The 23931-nt window shown below is 35.6% G+C and overlaps 2 protein-coding genes across 2 annotated transcripts; one reads left to right on the forward strand and one right to left on the reverse strand.

Moving 5' to 3' along the window:
* The first annotated feature begins 4843 nt into the window (after positions 1–4843).
* Positions 4844–8146, forward strand: cfap20 (cilia and flagella associated protein 20). The gene is made up of 6 exons (XM_028036914.1): positions 4844–5174; positions 6976–7055; positions 7307–7418; positions 7504–7692; positions 7778–7891; positions 8017–8146. The coding sequence occupies exons 1-6, from the start codon at positions 5091–5093 to the stop codon at positions 8020–8022; spliced, it is 585 nt and encodes a 194-aa protein (XP_027892715.1). The 5' UTR covers positions 4844–5090; the 3' UTR covers positions 8023–8146.
* Positions 8147–10627: 2481 nt separating this feature from the next.
* dgat1a (diacylglycerol O-acyltransferase 1a) lies at positions 10628–23490 on the reverse strand. Its single transcript, XM_028036913.1, has 17 exons — positions 22955–23490; positions 19837–19924; positions 17186–17226; positions 16074–16159; positions 14783–14835; positions 14415–14520; positions 14084–14212; positions 13717–13791; positions 13270–13373; positions 13144–13182; positions 12784–12825; positions 12576–12620; positions 12286–12398; positions 11428–11493; positions 11254–11341; positions 10860–10922; positions 10628–10774 (listed from the first exon to the last, which is right to left on the reverse strand). The coding sequence occupies exons 1-17, from the start codon at positions 23239–23241 to the stop codon at positions 10628–10630; spliced, it is 1572 nt and encodes a 523-aa protein (XP_027892714.1). The 5' UTR covers positions 23242–23490.
* Positions 23491–23931: the final 441 nt, after the last annotated feature.

A 23931-nucleotide genomic window follows, 5' to 3' on the forward strand; every position in this document is an offset into this window, starting at 1 on the left:
AGCGCCCCCCACTGTGGATCCCAGGGGCTGCAGTTAGTTTGGGACGAGGTGAGGAGCAGCTGAGGGGCCTCGGTGCTCCTGGAGGAGCTGATGTTGGCGAGGTGGAGCTCCATCGGCACGAAGAAAATCAACAACTGAGAGAAGAGGAGGACAGAAATGACGAACATGTAGCGTTGCTGTTGAATAAAAGCAGAAATTAATAACAACTTTTCTCAAATGTGCTCATTTATTCTGCAAACCGACTAATTCAACATGTAAAATGACTCCTGGCTTTGTTTACATCCCTGTCTATTAATCAAGTATTTGCAAAGCTGTTGTGGACAAAACTGTTACCAAGCACTCTTCAGGTAAAATCACTCAATCAGGTTTATTTATAAATTGTGCACAACTCAGAGAGCTCAGAGGACAATCAATAATGCAGCAAGTTATTCTGTACCTTCAACAGGTACAGAACGTTTTCTTCTATTGTGTCAAAAGGGACATGAATACCAGCAACAACAAAAGACTTACAATACATTTTACAGTGTGACTAAGAAAAACAAGTATATTTTAGTGCATTGTTCTGATTTCTCTGCTTTATATAAGGTTTTAGTGCTTATATAAAAATAAAAAATGGCTATTATTAAATTTAACCTTTGGAAAACTTGCAGCCTATGAATTAAAGCCTCTTATTTGATGTATTTAGCCATGGAAAATCAGTTAATTTATGTTCTTCAGTGTCCTGGTCAATTTCAGAGATAAAAGATGAAAATATGCTCAAGTCGCTTGTATGATTTATTTTATTTATCATTTTCCCAAAGGTTTGTATTGAATTATATGTTTCTACTGAGATTCTGCTCCTTGTTCGGTCAAGTCGATTTAACGAAATAATAAACAAATTTTGTTTTGCATGCAAAAAGTGACAGATAAATGAGTTCTTTGTGTCATTTTTATGTTTTATGGTTCTTACGGAAATTTCTAATGTTTCCATTTCCAAACCTCTGTGTTGGGAGCAGATTTAAACTGTCCTGTTTAAATTAATAAAGACTTCTTCAACTGGTTTATTGCCCTGAAACACAGAGACTCAATTTAGACCAGACCAGACATTAGAACCCCTCGTCTTATAAACATCACCCTCTCACACTGGAGAGAGGATGAAATCCATCTTCCTCTGCTCTCCGAAAGAACGAGACACTTTTGACAAAGTGAATTGTGCGACCTGAACTACTCTCGCTTTAAACAAAACATACTGGGTTAAATTTAACCGAGCCAGACCTTATGTTTAACACATTACTGATCCTCACAGGCTTAAACCCCTCTCCACACAAAACAGATTTGTTCTCTTTGCAAAAAGTATGATGAATGGAGCACATCTGGTTTAAAAGACAGGAAGCTCTAAAATCTTCCACTTATGAGAAAGATCCAAATATTAACAAAATGTTGCAAGTTAAACTCAGCGGATTATCTTCATATTAAAATTTAGAATGTGTTGATTGTTCAATCAGCATCATAAAGACCAAGTAATGCAGCAGACGGGTGAGGAAGAAAGTTTTGAGGATGATATCATTATTATTATTATTATTATTAACCGTTATTTCACCAGGAAACTTCCCTTTGCAAGAGAATCCTAGCCAAGATTGGCAGCCGCACACAGTTTACAGAACATTCACAGCAAAACAGAAAAAGTTAACACAATCATAAATAAATTAGTTACAAGATTTCTCGATTAAAACATTTACAGTCCAAATAAGGGAAAGTTAGGCTATAAAACATCATCCCAAGCTTTGAACATCTCACAGTCCAACATCTGAAACTGGAAAGAGCTGGGAAGAATAGTTTTCTCTCCACAGACCGGTTTTTCTATTGAAGAGTGGCAAGAAGAAAGTCATTATTATAGAAAGATCTTTTTTTTAAAAAGCAGAGCGTCTGGACTCAACTAACAGAATATCTCCATAACTAACAGAATAACGTATCAATATGCTATTTAATTTAATCCTAAAGCAGGAAGGGATTTGTAAAGATTGTTGCATGATAAAATATGAACAAACACAACAAAAAAAACCCTTCCTTTATTAAAACACATTTCTATCATTAAGGTACAGAGGCAACGTTTTAGTCTTTTGCAAATTAAAATGATAATAAAAAAACGAAAGGAATTAGGAAAGGTTTGAAAAAACAAACATCACATAGTGATCAAAGTATATCATTTCTCAAACATACCTTCAGTGCAGCTGCAGGGCGACAAAAGTCCTCAAACATCGACTTCCTCCCACCTTTCTAATCTTATTCATATCGTTCTTTTTTTCTTATTATTTTCTTCGAGGCCACAGGAAGAGTTCAGAGACACGAAGATCTGGGTTGTAGAATTTATCCAACTGCGACTTCCTCCTTTTTCCAGCCAAGTACGCCAATCCTCCTCTTGACCCATTTACCTCAGTTTATATTCTCCTCACCAGGACTTTCTGTCCATGTTTCTCCTTAAACCAGTCTTTTTCAGCTCACTGTCATCATGAGCTCACTCATTCCTTATAATTCATTTTGTGAATATCTGAAACAGTGATGTGAAAAAGACTGAAGTAGGGATGAAGGGATAAAATATGGAAGTTTGTCAAAACGTTTATGAAACTGAAGGGAAAAGAAGGAAGTGGGGGAATGTTTCGTTCACTGATGAGGTGGGAATAACCTGAAATCAAAGCTGATGGAGTGAAAGTGAAGACAGAAAATGAGCTAACTGTACGTCTGAAAAATTTAAAATTAACAACATGGAAAACAAAATGGCACCAGCAGCTGTGGTTCTTGCCTGAATGGCGCTCTGTACTTGTCTCTAAGGTGACAACAGATTTAATTTGCTTTTCTAAGAAAAATAAATTTCTCCATAGGTTTCACAAACCTAAACCAAATTGCTTATGGAGCATGAAGAGCGTCAAATGACAATAAATAACTTATGTAATAATTATTTAAGTGTGCCATTAATTTATTAAAACTCTTCACTGTCCATAGATCTGTTTCTTTTGATATGTGTTTAAATAATATGCTTATTTAATAATGTACAATAAAGTTTTGTAAAATAGATTTTTCTTTATATTTGGTTTTTTATTTTTTGCAAATAGAAGTCAACAGATCTTAATTAAATGTTCAACTTGGATTTAATTTAAATGTAAATCATGAACTTCTTGTCGTTTTGATGTTTCTGAACTAAACAAACTTTATTTACTGGTCAGAATCCAGAACTGTGCAGATCATTACCGACTTCAACTGTGATCTCTACAGAAACAGAGACACTCGGCCTTCAGCAAAACCACAAGTCAGGTCCACATTTCTGTCATAAAAACATCTAGTTTCAACCATATCTGTTATCTTTCAAGTCTCTTATTTAACTATGAACCATTTACTTTAAAAAGTTGTAAAATTACAAAATAAAAACAGAATTTTCTTCCACTTTTCAATTTTCTCTCATGTGTTTTGAAAAGAAAATCAACTTAAAATAGCAGTAAAGCTGAACAGATTATGTGCAGTGGTAGAATAAAACAACATAGTGATCAAATTGTGTATTAACATGCAAGACAACAGTTCAGGATGGCTACACCCCCTAAGAACTTTCTGTCAGCTGTTACCCTGATGTCACAGCGTCATGGCAGCACTGGTTTTCCCATACTGGTAGGGGAAACAAATCATAGAAGTCTCTCAGTTCATTGAACAATATAGAATATAAGCAAGCAAAAATCTTATTTATTATATTTTTATACCATCATAAGCCACAAATAGTGTTAAAATGTACATTTTCTGTGTGTAACTAATGTGACATATTTTCTACATTATACTAAAACAATAACTATGTTTGGGTTTAATTCTCTTTCATGCTCAGTCTCACACTAAAGTAACGCATTACTGACATCACAGGTTTTAAAGAATATATCTTTAATGATACCGTTTGAATTGCTAATGATCAAACTTAGTCTGGAGAAAAATAGTAAAATGGGGCTATAGTTTTGTGCTGGTCAAGCAGTTTGAATTCACTTTCTTCAAAACAAATCGGGGACATGTGATCAATGTTACGCTGCAAAAACCTCAGTGAATTCTTGATAGACTTGTTTTAAATATGTTCAAATATTCGAGAGCTCTGCCAGATGTTTAAGGTGTTGCAGACAGAGAGGAAGGATGTCCCACTTGGCACTTCAGTGAAATTTAGGAGGTTGAACTAAGAGTTGTGTTTAAGATATCTATTTATAGAGATGGCCCGGTTAAAGTGCATTTGGAAATGAATGTCAGCAATTTTTCTCTTTTGTAAGACAAAAGAGCAAAGTAAGTTTGTCATGTAGGATGAATGCATTTTTATTTTTCAATATTTTTCTTTAAAAATTAACAAAGAAAAGTCTCTGGAAAGACAAAAGTGAACAAAAGAAAAACAGAGCAGTCAAACTACTGCTGCAAGAGACCTGACAAACACCAGAAAAAAAGCTATGCAGAATCCACCTGTCATTTCAAAATATGGACTGAAAACTCTACAGTTTTCTGAAGCTTTCCCAGAAAGGTGAAAGTTTATTTTATTACTTTCACCTTAATTAGCATTTTAAGTTTTTGTTCTGTAATTCTTAATTTATAAAATTCTTTACTTTATTTCCTCCATAAAGCACTTAAAATAACGTTATACATAAATTGTATTCATTTGTTTATCTATTTTGTTTTTCTTTTCAATTTATTTCTGGTATAAAGAAATGTTCCCTGCCTTGATTTTAAAACAAACTTGCCTTCACAATATGGCGGACACGCTGACGTATCGTTTCTACCCAGACTGCAACTCAAGCGCTTCTATGGTTACTATGACGACTTGGTTACTGTGTCAACATTTCAAACTCCGTTTAAACACGATAAAGAAATGTTCCCTAGCAGCACCAAAACAATTTTAAAAAGCGGACCTTTGTTGTCTTACACTTCTCTTTTGGGATATGCGTATTTTATCGAATCAATACCTTTACGAGTGTAATTTTACGTTACACCGATATTTGTTTTATCTGAGAGCGGAACAGCTTAGTTCACATTGTATTGGGGACCGGAAGCAAAGCTGGTAAACAAAGTCGTCGCTGGAAACGGGTGTGTTAACGGCGTAGAAAATGTTCAAGAACACCTTTCAAAGCGGGTTTTTATCTATATTGTACAGCATCGGAAGCAAACCGCTTCAAATATGGGACAAAAAAGTAAGTAGTAATCTGGATGTGTGAGCTTATCCCAAGGTAGCATGATCTGCTAAGTAGTGCTAAAGCTACCTGGCATCATGTGCTACTTTTATTAAGTTGTCAATTTGTTTTAGATAGCTCTTTTGTCCTGACGTAATAATTTCAATACCTTTAAACAGCGACCGTTTTGGTGCGGAAGTTTTTTGCTAGTAGCTTGATTACATTAGTTATTCCTGAACTCTTAACCAGGCATTACAATAATTAAAATAGTAGTGACTGGGGACGTTTGATGAAAATCTGAATCCAAAACTTGGACAACATTTGTTTATCTGATTTAAGTGTCTGTTTTTAATTAGAAACTACACCCTCCTTCAGTTTAAGGTTATTATTTTTTTTTAAGTGGAACGACATAAGATAATGATTTGATCTCAGAAATCTTAAAAATCTTCCCTCCTTTATATAAAAACATACATGGTCAGATTTCGCACTGTCATAATTAACCATTAAAACAAAACAGCAATTATGTTCAGCTGGATTGCGATGCGTTGCTATGGAGACGGTCATATACAAAAAACACTAGTTTCTCAACCAGGGGCGTTCATGTTTTGCTTCATTCATGCTGTGTTTGACAAATGATGTCAGTGTGGAGTTTTTATAGGGTTTTGTACATATTGTGATAGATATAAATAATTTTAGAACCTGGTAAAGATCAGATAATAATTTTTTATTATGCCCTCGTTAGAACAGAACATTTCTTTGAAGTCCCACCAGTTGATTCAGATTTTTATTTTTAATTCTCACTCTGCCTATGTCACCAAAGGCAGAGAAAAAGCTGAAGGTTTTCAGGCAGAGGTAGATGTTTGTGTGTCCCTGTGTTAATAAAATAATCATAGCATAAACTTAAAAGTGTACATCAAAGTGCTCTTAGTTGATTTATTTAGATCAAAAGTGGTGAGAGTGTCTAGTTTGATGCATTTATTGAACAGAGCAACGGTGTCAAATTCATTTTCATTTTGGGCAATATCAAAAATCTGAATGTTCTTAAAGGGCTGATTGTGCCAGAATATATTGACTAAACCAATTAAACTGTTAAAATATCAATAAATAGCTGTTCCTCCATAATTTTGTGATTCTTTTGGCAGCAGTCACTTAAGCTCAATGTTTTTGACCAATTTTCAGAAAATTTGCAGTAAAATCAGAAAAAAATGTGGAGATTTGTTGATTTTGTGTAAATTTAGCAGATTTGTGAAAAAACTGGAAGGACTTATTGATGTAATTTGGAGTCCAGAGGGCCACATGAAAAGCTTTGGTGGGTCAGATTTGGCCCCTGGGCCTTGAGTAGAATAGGAGAAATACAGGTTTTTCAAGTTTAGCCTGTAGATAATTGATAAGAGCCCATCTAGCCCGACATCTAAGTGCAGCACCGTTTCTAAAATCCCAGGATTGAAAGAGGGTGTGCTTTCTTTTTCCCTGACTGTTTTTCTGTTTTTGCTGCATGAAATCTTTCAGTAGCAACTCTGAAAACAGGTGGCTGTTTCAAAGTGATCTGAACAGTAATGAAGTAATTTTGATTCCAAACTAAATAATAGGTTTACTTGTCAGTTTCTCCAACAGCTGTTACTTAGTTTTTTATATTCATCGTATAACATTTAACTGATTATTAAAATAAAGTATAAGACTCAATATCAAGTGTAAGTTCAATTTAAACTTTTTTTTCCACTTCACAAAGCTTCAGTAGGCTCCAAAATTACACCAAAAAGTGTTTTAGCGATAAAACAGTCCACAGAAAGCAAGAGTTCAACCTGCTTCTTTGTGTCGTCAGGTGAGAAACGGTCACATCAAAAGAGTCGCTGACAATGACATCCATTCAAACGTGCTGGAGATTGAGGGAACAAACGTCAGGTGAGTTTGTTTAAATGCTTTTCCAGTGCTTTTGGAGTTTGGTGTTCTTAAACCAAACTCCAGGTGTCTGAATGTGGGATCTGTTCCCACAGTCCAAAATTTAAATGGAGATTCTGATCTACCCTGAGGTGTCAGTGTTTACCTCAGTGGTTGATTTTCTGAATGTCAACGTTGTGCTAAAAATGTTGAAAAATCTAGAATATAGCAGAAGTTATGTGTTTGTTTTAATATCTGTGCTGATCTCTATGCAGCACCACCTACATAACATGTCCTGCTGATCCCAAGAACACGCTCGGGATCAAGCTTCCCTTTTTGGTGATGATTATTAAGAACCTGAGGAAATACTTCACTTTTGAAGTCCAGGTACAGATTCAGAGGTCCTCCAAGTGCTGCTGACATCCGGCGGCGGCTGAGATTCACGGCTTCTTGTCTTTTCACATCCTCTCAGGTGCTGGACGATAAAAACGTCAGGCGACGGTTTCGGGCGAGCAACTATCAGAGCACAACGCGGGTGAAGCCGTTCATCTGCACCATGCCGATGAGGCTGGACGACGGCTGGAACCAGATTCAGTTCAACCTGTCGGACTTCACCAGAAGAGCATACGGGACCAATTACACAGAGACGCTGCGCGTACAGGCGAGCACGCCGCCGTCTGCTGGCACTTTACGCTTTATCGTTGCTTTTCTTACTCTGGCTGACATTCGACTCCTTCTCTTCTCAGATTCATGCAAACTGTCGCATCAGGAGGGTTTATTTTTCAGACAGACTCTACTCTGAGGACGAGCTACCTGCAGAGTTTAAACTCTATCTGCCTGTCCAGAACCAGAAGGCCAAGGTGAGCACACACCTCTAGAGGACTGATTAGTCACTAAATTCATTTTTCATTCGTTTAAATAATGTTTGAAGGAGTTTTTCTTTATCTGGATGTTTTTTAAAGCACTTTTTGTCCTTCTGTTTCAGCAATAAAGCCTGCTGCAGCTGTTGGAGGGGAGATTTATTTCGTCTAGATGTATTTGGGAACACGGTGTGTGCCGAGTGCTCTGTTGTGATCCTGTCTGTATTAAAGCTTTTTATGGAGCTATTTGTTTTAGTTGGTGTCTTTCTGTGTATTTTTCTTTTTAGGTAATGATTAGCACAACAGTAATAATGCTTAAAAAGCTGATACAGGCGGATATTGAGCAACAACTACTGGTTTATGTTGGAAGGGAAGTGGCTCAATTGATCTTAAAGTGTTTTGTGTGCGATTACTAAAAGATTTATGAACATTTATGAAGTTTTTAACATTTCAATAACGTGTGTATAATGGTTGGCACATAAGTCATACATTTATTCAATTCCTAAATGATTGCAAATAATATACCTTTTAATTATTCTTTTACTTTCTGAACAAGTGATAAATATGGTGTTTTATGGTTTAAATTTAAAAAAGTCTATTAAAACACAAATGCATCTGTCTATAATAGCTATAAATTATTCATATATTATATGTGGGAATTCTTATAAAATTTAAACCATTTAATGTTGAAATCAATGTAATTTATTCAAGTTTCACCAATGCACAACAGTTTAGCAAATTTAAACGTATAAATTATGTAACATACTGTTCATTCAAATGTTATTTAAATAAACATGTCCATTACTTTTAGTCCTTAAAAATGTTTCAGCAACTATAAAATTGAAAAAAATATAAAAATAGGGATTTTATAATAAATTCCACCTTCAAATAATTTCCACTTTTAAATATTTTGATATTTGGCAGATTGTTTTTTTCCCTAAAGCACAATCTGCTTGTTGCTGTTAATATTAGTTTAAAAACTTTTTTTTTTTTAAAAAAGAAACTCGAGAGCAGATGGAAACCATCTTTAATCAGACATCAGAAAGATTTTTCAACTGAAAGATAAGAAAACAATTTACAAAACAGTTGTTTTACCTCGACTTCTTAACACGGTACAAACAAATCTGTTAAGAAATTCATTCATTTTACAAGTTGTATCCAATAATTCAGTCAATATAAACTCAAAATTCCTCAACTAAAATTACCTCTGGTATGTTTTAGTCAAACCAAACGACCGTAAACTTTGCCATCTGTGCCTCTGGAAAGATTCTGTTTTTTCTTTTGATTTACTTTGCTGCCAACATTTAGTCAAATTTGGCACAAGTGGATCAAAGCGAGTCAGGATATTATTGCAATACTCCTAAAACAGGATTATTGTATTACAATTAAATTCAAATCTTGTTTTCCAAATAAGTTACAAAAAAAACACTGTTTAAATTACAGCTCCAGAAAGTTTTGGCATAACTTATAATTTAAATATTCACTTATAGCAGGCACTTGTTTCTGATAGAGAAATCTAGTAGTTTTTTTCTGAAAGTAGGTGGGAAAGACAAATGTAAAATGATATTTTAATTTGCTGCAAAATATTTGCAGGCAACAGTGTCAGGCTGTGAAGGCAATTAGATCAAATACTGTGAGAACTCTTCTGCTTTTATCATAATATTAGGAAACTTCAGCATGTCAGAATACAACTTAAACTAACAATTTTTCTAAAGTAATAGTTATACAACTTAAGACGATACATTCATAGTAATCTATTGCTTTTTTTCCCCAATAGCATGCATCTCTCTAAAGTGCAAAAAATGTCATTGGTTTAAATTATAGAAACAAGAAAAAAAATGTCACTGCAGCAAAATATAACAGAACATTTTTTAAAGCATGAAATCATTTGACAGTTAAAATGTTGTGCAGACCAAACAGATGAATCAGTTCACTATGCAGAGTCATGATTGGTTAAATTACTCCACATTATTGTCCTTGGTCCATTCAGTCCTTCTGGGAAAGGGATGCCTGCTTCCTTATAAATCAGTATAAATATAATTTTAACAATAATAATAATATATAATACTGTATTGCACAAATAAGATTAACATTATTGTAATTAAAGGTAAATTGTGGTTAACTTCAAAACCGGGACACCTGAATTTTTAAGAGTGAAAAAAAACAAAAAAACGACAGAGTGACTTCTTAGCCACTTACACAGAAGCAAATCTCATTTAAAAGAGGCAAGATTCACTTCTGGATGCGTTTGCCTGGCAGTGGTTCATATTTATTGCACCTGACAAGTGTACGTTTTCAAGCGGAGCGCCATCCTTTCAAAATGCTGAAGTGCTTTTTAAGTCTAGAAAATATGGATTTCAACAAAGAGGCTCACTAAATACATCTTTAGTGGAGCTTACAAAATCTGAAGCAAATATCCCGCTTCAAACAAAACACAAAACAAAAAAGGAAAAAAAAAAACAGGGAATCCCTTTCTTTGACATTCATCAAAGAGGTGATTCAGTTTGAGTCCAGGATCAAATCATAAAAGATGAAATGAACAGATGGTGGCGCTGCATCTGGAGGTTTAGTTTGATTAGAAGTTGACAAAAGGTGAAAGTTCCTGTCATATAAATATCCTACATTGTTTCCCAACATGTTGTGGTCCTGTCCCCTCAAAGTGCAAAAATTAAAGCAGGAGAGTCACTCGCTTTACATTTTCCTTTCGGCTCATCTCAATTTTTTTTCCCCCCTGGGCTATTTAGTGCTTCCATGATGAATAACATAGTAGTCATGGAAATACATCAGCACCGCAATGGGCTGCCCAATGATGAGCGAGAGCCAGACGGCCGCGTTGCCGTAGTTTCCGTTCAGGTAGCGACCCACAAACCAAGCCAGAGGAACCTGCGGGTAGGAAAAGTTGGAATAAGAGGAAACCAGAGAGACATGACAACAAACAAACAGAAATAAATGATTCTGAGTGTTTTACCTGAGCCATCATTCCCATAAAGGCCCAAAGTCTGAACATCTTCAGAGGAACGCTAACCAGGTACTGAGAAGAGAGAATCCAGATTAAACAGGTTTTTAAAAAATGATACACTCTTTTTTAAAGGCATCAACATGGAATAAATTAGTCTACATCTATTTATTATTTTACCAACATGTGGAAATACGATGGGATCCTAATACTAAGAAATGTTGAAATCAGTAATATTCAATATAACAGAAACTTTCCAGCCAGTAATTTTATCTTTTGGAAGTTATTTTAATAATTTTGGTCAGACTTTTTTTTTTTGGCTGAAAAAAGCTTTTGATTATCAAAATTGATGGGGAAAAAAATTATTTACATAAAAATATTGAAGGATAGAAAAATTGTCTCTTACCTCGTGGAAGAAAGCAGAAACTAAGAAGACAGCAGTTTGAGCCAGAAACTTGTTGGTCCCTCTTTTTAGCATCGGCTTATAGAAATGTCTGTAAAACAGGCACAAACACACAATTTAATTTAGCCAAATAATTAAGCACATCGTTAACTAAATACCCAGGAGTTTTGACCTCACCTCAGGCACCATTTGTGAACGGGGATATTCCAGTTAGCCCAGAAATATGTGACGGTCTCAGAGTTCCTGAAATGGGACAGAAAGGAAAAGTCATGATTTATAAAACCATTAGATGCGAATCAAACACCATAAAAGTTTTCTAAAAATGTTTTTGTGATCGACAACTACAACAATATTGTTACCACTGAAATAAAATCTGATTACCTTCTATTACTGTACATCTTGTAATTCAGAAAGTTGAACATTTCCTAAATTCAGCAGAGTTTATGGATTTTATAACGATTGTAGTAGTTTTCTTCTTTTAGAAATTTAGAGACGTTTTATTTTTCTACAATGCATCAACATCAAGCTAATACTTTGCAAGCCAGTTACAAATACCAGGTTTTAATAGTTATAAGAGGTAAAAGAAAAACAGAGATCTGGGTTAGCAAAGTAAAAGTCTGATTGGTGCCAATGAGTTTGCATATTTTATATGTTGGCGAAATCAGACTTTTACTTTGCTAACCCAGATCTCTGTTTTTAACTGACTTGCAAAATATTAACTTGATGTAGATGCATTGTAGAAAAATAAAACGTCTCTTAATTTCTAAAAGAAGAAAACTACTATAATCATTATAAAATCTCTGAATTCTGTTGAATTTAGGAAATGTTCAACTTTCTGAATTACAAGATGTACAGTAATAGAAGGTCCTCAGATTTTATTTTAGTGGTGCTAACAATATATTTATTGCTGTAGTTGTCGATCACAAAAACATTTAAAAAAAACTTTTATGGTGTTTGATTTGCATCTAATGGTTTTATAAATCATGACTTTTCCTTTGCACTTTCAGCTCAAACTTGAACATAAACTCAACTCACCACCAGTCCCTGTAGAACTCCCTGTCTCCAAACTGCAGCAGTTCTGCCACAAAATTCATAGAGGAATGGAAAAACCAGTAAAAGAATATTAGCCATATAAGATGGTTGGGGACCTGAGAGAGGAGAGGAGGGAGAGGAAGATGTTTGGGTTGGTTACGTTACACTAATCATAATAGAAAAAATATCAAGCAGGGATGTTGTCTTGCATTAAAAGATATTTTAGCTTAAATACTAGATTTTGTTATTTATTCATTAATCTACAAATTTTAAGGTTCTGCGCCGACACTCACTGCTAATTTGAGCAATCGCTCCACCATCCGAGAAAAATCCATTTCCTGCAACAAGCAAGGAATAAAAATTAACTCTTAAAATCAGGGATTACACTGTTTACATCCTGCATACAAGAGATAACATTTTCTTAAAATGTAAGACATTTTAAGAACCAAAAACCTTTAAATAATAATAATCATTGTGTCTGTAGATAACCAGCGTACATACCCGGAACGGTTTCATAGAATTTTGAATTGTGGGAACCATCCACTGAAAGAGACACATTTTAATTAATTTTGTTTAATTTCAGTCGGTAAATAAATAAGTATGATAGAAAAAAGATCAGAACTGCCTCTTTGTAAGGTAATAAGTGGTTTATTCAGATTGAAAGTAAAACTTGGGTTCAAACTGCAGTCTTGACTCTAAATTTATGACAATTTGAATCTGAACAGAACAGGTCAACCACAAAAGCAAACAAAAATAAAGGTTTTCAATAAAAAATGTACAACTGAGGGTTATGGTATCATATTAAACGTGTAAATTTGTATTATTCTTGTGCTGTGACTCTAATGTCAAACTCAATCATACCTGCTGTATCAATCCCACCAACAACTGCATAAGAAAAAGCTGGAAAAGATGAGAAGTCATGAGTGAAACGACTGCTTCACACAGCTACACCTGCTGTGATTTATAATGTCACAACCTCATTCTCACCATTTCAAAAAGCCTTCTCATCAGGAACCGTTTACGTATCCGTGGAGATCGAGGGAAGTTGAGCTGGTAGCATAGAGTTGGGGCACAAACAAAGTAGTACATGTCTGAAGACAAATAAACAAGTCAGGTCAACCGGTTATCCAACACTACAGAAACAAAAGAAGAAGTCCACTTGATTTCTACTTAAACTCTGAGAATTGTCATGTTCTGGATGACTAAAAATCAGAAAGATGTCAAATATTAACCAGATTAAGTATTTTCTAATGCAATGTAGTAAACTGATTTATAACATTACTATCTGCATCTGATTTTGGAGCCAATGTAAAAATCCTCATCAATGTTAAATTGGAACAATTTAATAAAACTGTTCGTCTTTGGGCAACAATTTTCAAATACATGCCAAATGTTTCATGTATACGTTTCTGGCTTGGATGGATTAAAAGGTACCTCTGTGTGTGAGGTTTCCTGGGTAGGAGACCAGAGAATGAACTGCTGAGCCGTTCGACTGCTGAACATTTGGACCTGAAACACAGAAGGAGAGAAAACAGACGTAAACATCTGAATTCAGGGATTATCACTCTCATTGGTCTGAAGTAAATTTGTAGAGTCCAAACAACCAAAGGTTATGGAGTGGTAATATTTTGCTTCTTTTATTTATTTCATTCTCTCTTTTCTGCACCATCATTTAGTAGGAAAGCTCTTTAACGAAATTAAACTCTGATAAATAAACAAACGTGTTTCTGTACAGAAACATTAGCTTAATTTTCCAGTCAGGATGGTTTATTTAGTCCTCAGTGAATGCCGATACACTTACATGAATATGATCGGGTTAAGCTTTTGGCTTTGGCTTGTCTGATCTCTCTGCACCACCTGTTGGCGTCCTGATAAGAGTAAAGCTTGAGAAACAGCACAGTGTAGATTCCTAGAGAAAAAACACCACCCACTGGCAGACAAGCACACAACCATTAATAAGAGGGGAAAAAATTAAAGCAGGTACACAAAAAAAGACCCATTTGGCCATATTGATGGTCAAAATGAAAAATAAGATAACTTCTATAATTTTAAAATAAAATGACACACATGCTAAACATTAGTACCAAAGATTAAAGGTTGGAGTCGGTTTCTTATCATATATTTAAACACACCTGGGGTCATGGAGGTCACAGAGAGGACCGTGGCAGAGGAGAAGGTCAACATGAATGTGAGGTTGAAAATGTAAAGAATCCTTCCAGTAGTTTCAGAGATCGTACCCTGGAAAATATTACAGAGAATATGCATCATTTTTTACGTTTATCACAATAATAATTAAAGAGTTATCAACTGTGAAAATGAAGTTATACACGATGCAATCTAGGTCAGAGCAGTAATAAATATGAGCACTGCTGGGCTAATAAAGCGCATCATAAAAGGCTATAAATAACTCAATCAAACCAAACAATAAACGGGTTTAAGGAGTTAAATGAAAATGTGTGTTAAATGAAAAAAGTCTATGTAGATTATTATATGGACCTACCATTGCCAGACGCCTCTCTACGTACAAGGCTGTCAAGATGAACAGGTTGGACACTAAAACAAACAAGAGGAACAGTTTCATGAGTTACAACAATACATAAATACCAAGACTTATTAAAACACACTGATTATAGCATGGAATGTAAAAGTAAAGCTTTTCTTTCAGCTATGTTTACAATAATCAATATCTCACAAAAACAACTAGCAGTGAGAAACATCCACAGATCTCAGTCAGAGGGAAAAAGCTGAAATCTAAGCTGGATTTACAGGGGAGCAAAACTTTAGGAACAGCCAGTTACTTTATGATTCACTCAGTTATGGCAGACGGCTGCTCACACTAAGCACTGGTCCCTCCTGTCGAAACAGATGTTTCTCTCCACTGTTGTCACATCGTCGCTCAGCAGGAGGGATTGCTGCAAAATCAACACCTTTATGCAACCAGCTGGGATCTTCTTACATAGATACACTTAGCGATTGGCATTATAAACAGAATCTCACTATACTCTTTCATCAGTAGGATCAAATTGATCTGAATGAAACTGAAGTTGAAGATCTCTAAATGACTGGATTGATTGGATTAGATGTTTCAGGATATAAAATGTACAAATTTGTTTTGTAAAGTGCCTGCAAATGTCATTTGTTGTCATTTACTACTATAAATAACACATTTTAGGCTTCAGGTCTTACTAAATTAATTGAATTTTTGTGCATTAAATAAGATTTGATCCGTATTGTCATTAGAAAAAAAATTTCACCATCACATAATACATCAGAAGAAGATATACTGATTAGTATTCTGTATTTTTTTATTGTTATTCTCTGATAACTGTAAAAGAAAAAGTTAAAAACAAATAAAAAAATACAAAATTACTTTCAGATAATGTTTAAAAGCAGGGATTATTTGGACAACCTAAAGGCCTCACTTCCAAAAACTTTGATTAATTTTAAACGTGTGCTTAACGAGATAAATAGTATCAGAACAGCAGCAAAAACAAAAAAAATCACTAATTTCCTTCTAATGAAAAATAAAACCTGAATCTATTTTCTACTGTCATATGTAAAAATAAAATACATATTACGCTTCAACTTTCTGAAAAAAAGAAAATCTGGCATTTTTTGCATTTCATTTGCATCTCAGATCATGTGCTCCAAAGATACATTGTGATACCAGATGTGAGCTGAAACACTTACAAATGTAACTGTGACTAAAAAAAACTTCTTTGTATCAGCTGTAAATACCAAAATGTAGTAATTTTTGTGACCATTATATCAATAAAATAGAGGCTTCATACCAATAATTAGGCAGGCTGCTGGCCAGCTGTAGGGGTCCTTTAGGAAAAGAGACACGACTTGGATTGGATCTACTAGGATACCGTACCTGGAGGAAGAAAACGGGATCGTTTTACAGCCATGTGGTTAAATCAAGTGAAAGTGACAAAAGCTAAAGATTGGTGGATTAGATCGAGATGCGACTGTGTGAAGATGTTCTAGTCATGTGCAGCTTTTAGTGCCTCTGTTGTGAACATTCAATGCCTTTCAAATTCACAGCAGACCTGCACAATATTTCAATTTGTAATTATCATCTTAAATCCAATCTTTGAAATTTCTCAATTCCAAAAAACTGTGTGAATGCAACATTTGGTAGGCGATAATATACTGCTCAAAAAAATAAAGGGAACACTTTAAGTGTTAAACACCTGTTTAAGTGTTCCCTTTATTTTTTTGAGCAGTGTATTTCAGGTGACATGCATTTAAATTTAGTCTGTCATTAGTATAAGTGCTTCCCCCAGTGTATTATAAGCCTGGCGGGCCACCAGGCTTAGCATTGCTTAGGTTTTTTTTTTTTTTTTTTTTTATGTTTGCATATTTTCAGACTTATAGTTGGTGTTCATCTTCCAATCTTTCAATAACACGTAATTATCAAGTGATATATTCAAATTTCCTGTCAATTCTAACCTTTTTTAACTCAAAAACACGACGGGCTGCTGGATGAATGGCTGCCCTAGCACCCAGCCACTGGTGCAAGTTTTCTGGGGGAAACTCTGAGTATAATAGCAGAACTGGGTGAAGACAAATACTACTCTGGTTGTGGATGTGAGCAATTATAAGGAATTAAACTTTAATAACACGTTATGTTGCCTTTCCCATTTTGAAAATGGACCAAGAGTTGTTAGTCTCTGTATTACCGTAAGTTTATATTTCAGGGAAACATGAAGTCATGGATTATTAATTAAGATGGTATAGTGATTCAGAGTATCTTGAAATTTCTGTAAGTTGAATTTATTTTATTACAATTGTTGGAGTGACATTTACTGGACGCTGGAGGTAAATGGAAGTAGAAACATGTTTGCATACATATAACTATATATGCACATATGTGGCTTCTGTGTTTGTGCACACTCACTTGATGATGTTCTCCAAGAAGAGTCGTGCATTACTGAGCACCTACAAGGAAAAATAGAAAAGCAAAAGATAAGAAGTAATTAGCGTCAAAGAAAAGGAATAATTTCTCCTGGCGATTCATCGAGTCTGAACTTTGCAAAGACGATTTAAAAAATGCTCAGCTTTAAATCTCCTTATTGTTGTTTTCGAATCTAGTAACTCTGGTCAGATCAGCCTGCAGATTGACCCGTTTTTCTTTCACTGTATACAGAGTCAGATATTGTTCTAAGCAAGAACAGAAAAGTAGCTCAACAAGACCAAACATAAAGCAACACACAAAGAGGAAGAGATTACAGGCTGAGTGACATCTGTCAAAATCAATCACACTTGTTTCACACCTAAACTTGGCAACAAATCCTGCTGCCTTCCCACCTGCAGCCATGTCTTATCCTGCAGCTGCTCCCTATGTTAGCTAAAATCACTTTATGGTATCGTTATGCATTTAAGTTCAAGGTTCAGCTTCACCTTCTATGATATAAAACTGTTTGCAGAAAAAGTACACAGTGGGTAAGATGCATGCACACCATTTTTAAATCAGTCACGGTTTCTATGAGAGATAGTTTCTGAATAAATGCATGATCAGAGGCATGATATAGTCATGATAAAGAGAATATTCTATGGTTTGACATCAGTAATGTTCTTTGTCCGCACTGCTAACCTTTACCTTAGTAAGCTTCGAGATGAACAAGAGGTTCATCACGAATGAAGGGATTATTGGCCTTTGTGAAGCAAAATGATTGCAAAATGGGTTAGCTGTTCAGCTGTACCAGTGTGTCCATCACTCTCCAAAAGCACAGAGGGGTTAGAAAGTGAGGGGAGGTCGACTGATATAAGTGGACGGCAGGAATACAGACACTTTTACAAGTGGTATACGAGTGAAATCAAAGGGAAGCTTTTTTATTAATTAGTTGTTAGCTAAAATCCTCAGAATGAACAAATAGAAATACTTGAAGCATATTACTTTGAGTTGCACTTTTTAAATAATACTTTAGTGAGACAGACTTGTTTAACATTACTATAAGAAGCCAATACCACAGTGCACAAATGTGAAAAAAAAATGTATATGCAATTTATTTTTAATAAAAAGTGCAAAACAGATCAATTGCACAGGTTTATAATTTGATTAAATTAGTTGTTATGCACAATTTTTGCAATACTTGTGACAAACTTTTTTTCTGCACTAGAAATCCAACACATTTTGATGAGAGAAAGTATATTTCAGTGCCTTTAGATGATGAGACAAAGCAGGTAGGAATTTTAGTGGCAGGTAGGATAAAAATAGAAGGAGATACTAGAGTTAGATTAACTTTATCCTACTGACATACAAATATGATTTGGAGAAACAATTCAGCTTCTAAAGGCTGAATTATCAAAGATTTAGTCTGATCAGGAGAAAAAAAAGAGAAGTTTTACTTTGGTCTGACCTGGTTTTTCTGTTGATCACTTCTTTCATTTTATCAGGGCTTAGTCCCAATTCATAAATAAAAACCTATGCGTTCTCACAATGATTCTCCATTATTCCCCAGCCATCACAGAGAAATACAACAGAACGACAAGCATAAATTTCTGGTATTCTCCAATGTTTATACTCAAGGACGGCAAGGATAAACATACACAACGTCAAATCTTTCCTCTGTGGAAACTTGCACCTCTGCAGACGACAGAGGTGCAACTATATTGGAATATAGCCAATGGTAGTAAAAAGCAAATTAGCCAACAAATAACATACACTCAGTCACAAGACATACAAGTTAAACCCTCTGTAGTTTGACTTGTATGTCTCTGTACAAAGACTCTCTAAAATGAGTAAGGTAAGCCAGGTGGTGACAGCAAACAGCATAAAACATGGTTGTCAGAGATATAAACATTCAAAATATTATTATTTTAGTCACAGTGTGCAAATTAGGGTTGGTTTTTAGACAAACTTTGGAAACAACTGGCTCGAAGCAGCTTGTGGTCCTCTCTGGGCGATACTAGTAACCCAAAGATTTAGGAGCATCAATCTGCTTAAAAAACCCCAAAAACTACAAGTTGGATAATAATTATTTACTCTTGCCCTGTGCATGACTGGGGTTTTCAGTATGTAGTTGTATAAATATGACACAGTTATGGATTTATAAAATAATGCATAATAATTACCTTATTATTACATAACGTGAGCTTATGTAATAACGTAATGAACTGTAACAGCAGCGGCACCCACTGCTCAATACATTGTCTGTTGAGAAAATGTGAAATTATGACATCTGAACAACACTGGCACTTGCCAATTTGTCTGGAATAGCATCAAACGCAAGTGCAATATTTGGAGTGATAAAATACTCAACTTTGACATTAATAAAGCAATCAAACATGCCACCGAAATGACATCAACTCCTTATAATTCATCTTCATGCTGTCTGGCATGTAGTGCAAATTGGTCAGAGCGGTACATTTTCTCATAGTCACTGATTTTCACTAAACACAGCTTGTATTTTTCCTTGGACACACTGTTTCGTTTTAATATCGGTGTTTATAAACCCGCTTGAAACAGCATCTGTAATTGCCACATGTGGTGCAAGGACACATCACTAACAAAGAAACACCTTTGAATGCCCACTCAGTTTTACTCACCAGCATAACAACACACCAGTTTAGGATTCCTCTGTAGTTGCTGTAGCCGCTGGCTGAGCTCAGGAGAGATTCCTGCAGGACATGGCAGCTGCAAAACAAAATGGAAATAAAGTATTTTGAGTAAAGAATTTGTTTAATGATTAAATAACCAGTGATTACATTATCTGTCAAAGCTTCTTGTTACTCATCAACAATAAATAAATAGAAAAGGAAACATTATGATTAATAGAAAGACACCAGAATTTGACTGCGTTCACACTGCAGCCCGAAGTGATCCAATTCCGAATTGATTTGACATAATGCGACCTGTATCTGATCTTTTTGTGTCTGAACAACATAGGTCGGATTTTTTCTTTTTTTTATGCGACCCAGGTCACTTGGATATCCGATATGTGTCCAAATCAAATGTGACCTAATGTCCAGGTTGCATTAATCCAACCTGAACGTCATTGATACTCAACAAATGTCACTATTCTGCGTCCTGATACGCGCAAGCAGGAAGAAAAACAACAACCATGGCGGAGTGTAATGACGACTAAGTTGTTAATATACTGGCTCCAGTCGGACAACAACTTCAAAATCGTAAGCTATGCTCCACCGTTGGCATCAATGTTTACTTCAGCAAAAACTGATCACAACTTTTATGGCGGTTGGCAAAACACTGAGCACGCTCTTTATGTGTGACGCTATTGCGCCCTCTACTGCGCATGCGGGGCACTTTCAGGCATTTTGCTGTTCACACTGGAGATCACATACAAGTCGCTTATATTTGGAAGTGTGAACGGCCACGGTAAAAATAAATAGATAAATAATAATAATAATTTTGTCCAAAAAAAAATTCCGATATTTTTTGCCAAAGGAAAAAAAAAAAAAATCAGAACTGGGTCACTTCAGGCTGCAGTGTGAATGTAGCCTTTGTGACTCAACATAATTAACATTGAAATCATTGTGTTGTATCCAACATATTCTTCTATACATTTTCTGCATTTTTTCAAATACTCTTGTATTCCAGTGTTTTATTTTATGCAATATTTACTCAGGTAGACCATATGTTTGTTTTGAACTTCTTCAAAAACACAGATTCTGCTCTACTGTCCTCTTAGCAAGTCATTCATGTTGTACCCGCCTGATTAGGCAATAATTTTCCCTGAATGAGTAACATCCCGAAATCCAATATCTGTTCCAACCACTGCAACAGGCAGTAAAGGAGTTGTGAAAATGTAGGTCAAAGGGTGCAATCATGAAAAGAATTGAGTAAATTTAGGCTTTTCATCAGTAGTCAGATTTTGTTCCCCACAGTTATACATGAGAAAGAATGAAAAAAGGTGTGAAGAAAGAAGGACTAGACATCTGAAAGGAAAGGAGTCGGTAACAAAACTCGCTGTGCCTTTTTTCCCACACCTTCTCAGTTCAACCTTTCACACACTGAAAAGGTGAAAAGGTTGAAAGCAAGATTAAAACACATGACACAGGATGATGACTCTCTCTCACACACACACTAAAACCACATTACTAGTGAGACAATGACCTAATTTCAAGGTTTCCTGTGTTACTAGAATGCTTATGTTCACATCGTTTAGTATGAGGTCAAATTATTAGTCAGGCTCAAATTTTTTACACTTAATTATTAAATGCAGCATAAAAAATTACTTTTTTAAAAAGAGATTGGCAAAAAAAACAAAAGAAAAAGAAAATGCATAATTGTTATTTAGCCATGTTGTGGTTATTTCTTGTCCTGTCTCACTTGTCCAAACATGTCTTAAAATCAATTTTAGAGTTTTAGATACATCTCTAATAAGATAAGTGACAAACATGCAAACAATAAATCAATATTAGTGCTTTGGTGCCTCTTCATAATTCATGTTGGATTAAAAACTACTAAAGCACATATTTTATTTGTCGTGTGTTGTACACAGAAAAAGACATTTAATTTAGTGAATATTAGAATTGGTAGCTATGACCTCAGTGAAAATGACACGTGGTTTTAAATTATTTTTGCAACTAAGCATCTCAAAAGTGTTTGGCCACATTTACTCGAATATGAGTGGCAAAAGGAAAGACATTTTTAATGAAGAAAACCTATAAGTAGACAATGCGATACAGCAAACGTCTTGAAGAAGCTGCTTTGTGCCGAGGGATGGCAACTCTACAGATTACTTTAAACATACCACTTCAACTGTTAAGCATGGTGGTGGAAGCATCACTCTGTGGGAATGCTTTTCATTAACATGGACAGAGCAGAGTCAAGCTAAACATGAGCAACCCTGGGGCAGGTGATCACATTCCAGTTAGGGGTTGAGATGTTAAAGCTCACAAAGAGAAATGGGGGCATTTCAACAGGGATTTCATCACAATATCAGGAAAAAATATATCATTTTCTTGATATGCCTGAGCCCAGGAGGACAACAATCCTAGTCCTAAGCCAATAGAGTGGCTTAGATCAAATTATATTTGCATGTTAGAATGACCCAATCAATGTCTAGGCCTAAGTCCAGCTGAGAAGTGGTGGTGAGACCAAATTAATTGTACTTCCAAGATGCTCATCATTCAATCTGATTCAGCTGTCTTGTGAAGAAAAGTGGGCAAAAATGTCAGTTCCTAGACTTGAGAAGCAGGTAGAAACATAACCTGTAAAACTTGGAGCTGTAATGGCTGCAATTACAGAAAATGACACAGATGAAAAAAGGATGACAACGTCAAGATTTTCATTTATAAAAACAACATATTCTGATATGTGGCAAAAATGTACGCAATGTTGTCAAATGCAAGAAAAAAAGAAAAGAGAAGAGCTGGGAAGGTTAAATATCAGTCTAGATTTCTAGAATGAGTGGGAACATTAGTCTGATGGGTCTGTAACTGGGTCTGTGTTGGAAACCATTGGCCGCATTTATTTATTACAAAAGAAACAATCATTAATTGGGCGGCTGCAAACACCCAGAGATGTATCCCAAATTAGCTTAATACTACAAATCCCCAAGGAGGCAGAGGTGCATACTTACACCTAATATGATGTACAGCACGTTTACAGATTGAATTAAAACGGATCTAAACATTATTGTTTTACTTCGTCGCCTACCGTAGGACCGTGATGGTGTTTTTGTAAAAGACCCAGGATTACCTGAGTCGGCCGCTGATGTCTTCCACCGCGCTGCTTTGCTTCCTCGGACTGCTACCGGACTGCTGCTGCCTTTTCCCCGACTCTTCTCTGCCCACATTCCCATTGTGACTGGCGTGCTGCTTGGAAACCTCCGGCGCCGCTGCTTTGACTCCAGCGGGATACTGTGGAGGTTTCCCCCCGGCATCATGCCCCTTGGTGCCGTTGGCTTGTTTCACGCTGCCAGCTCCTCCACCGCCGGAGATGGTAGTCCTCCTCCTGCGTGCTGCGGGCCCCTTCGTGTCGCTCATTTCTGCAGGATTCAGTCACGCAGTTTCTATCGACCAGACATTGCTAATACGTTACTGTCGTCGCTCCTTTTCTTTGTCAGCAGAACAAACAGCAGCTGAACACTTCCCTCCTTGGAGCTCTATGTCACTGATAGTGTAGAAGAAGAAAAAAGCGCTTTATTAGGCTACCACTAAAGCTCAAGGTGCATTTGACTCTTTTCGGTTGCCAGACCTTCGTTTATTAAGCAAACATCCCCCTTTCTGGTTTGACGCGCTGACCAACTTCCGCATTTGAAGCCGTTCTTTCGCAAGTTATTTCCTTATCTACATGAAAGATTTGCGCTCCCCCAACCAATAAATACAACCAGCAAGCTTTTAGTTATACTTAGTAGTACTTTTATCAAATCATGACTGCTTTCTCAATCTTAAACCTATTCTTTTGCTTGTTTTTTTAAATGGAATATTACAATTTTGTCTTAAAAATGTCTATGCCACTAACTCACTTTTAACTTAGTTCACAGTACAATTATTTTTCACCAAGCAAAATTATATTTGTATGATCTTCTGTATAAAAACACTGCGGATTCAGATTTATTTATTGTCATACAGTGAAATAAAATGACAATCTTCAGGACCATGGCTATTTAGAGGCACAGACAACATAAACTAAACATAAAGCTTAGTATAAGCTAAACCTGAAAACGGAAGCTT

This window comes from Xiphophorus couchianus, chromosome 13 (genome assembly GCF_001444195.1).
Source record: "Xiphophorus couchianus chromosome 13, X_couchianus-1.0, whole genome shotgun sequence".
Taxonomy (NCBI): Eukaryota; Metazoa; Chordata; class Actinopteri; order Cyprinodontiformes; family Poeciliidae; genus Xiphophorus; species Xiphophorus couchianus.

Coding starts and splice junctions, on each gene's coding strand:
- dgat1a (XM_028036913.1), bottom strand. CDS start 23,241: ATGAGCGACACGAAGGGGCCCGCAGCACGCAGGAGGAGGACTACCATC. Junction 17,227..19,836: donor ACTGGTGTGTTGTTATGCTG/GTGAGTAAAACT, acceptor TTTTCCTTGTAG/GTGCTCAGTAATGCACGACT. Junction 10,923..11,253: donor TTTCTGCTTTCTTCCACGAG/GTAAGAGACAAT, acceptor CTCTCTTCTCAG/TACCTGGTTAGCGTTCCTCT.
- cfap20 (XM_028036914.1), top strand. CDS start 5,091: ATGTTCAAGAACACCTTTCAAAGCGGGTTTTTATCTATATTGTACAGC. Junction 5,175..6,975: donor TTCAAATATGGGACAAAAAA/GTAAGTAGTAAT, acceptor TTGTGTCGTCAG/GTGAGAAACGGTCACATCAA. Junction 7,419..7,503: donor ACTTCACTTTTGAAGTCCAG/GTACAGATTCAG, acceptor ACATCCTCTCAG/GTGCTGGACGATAAAAACGT.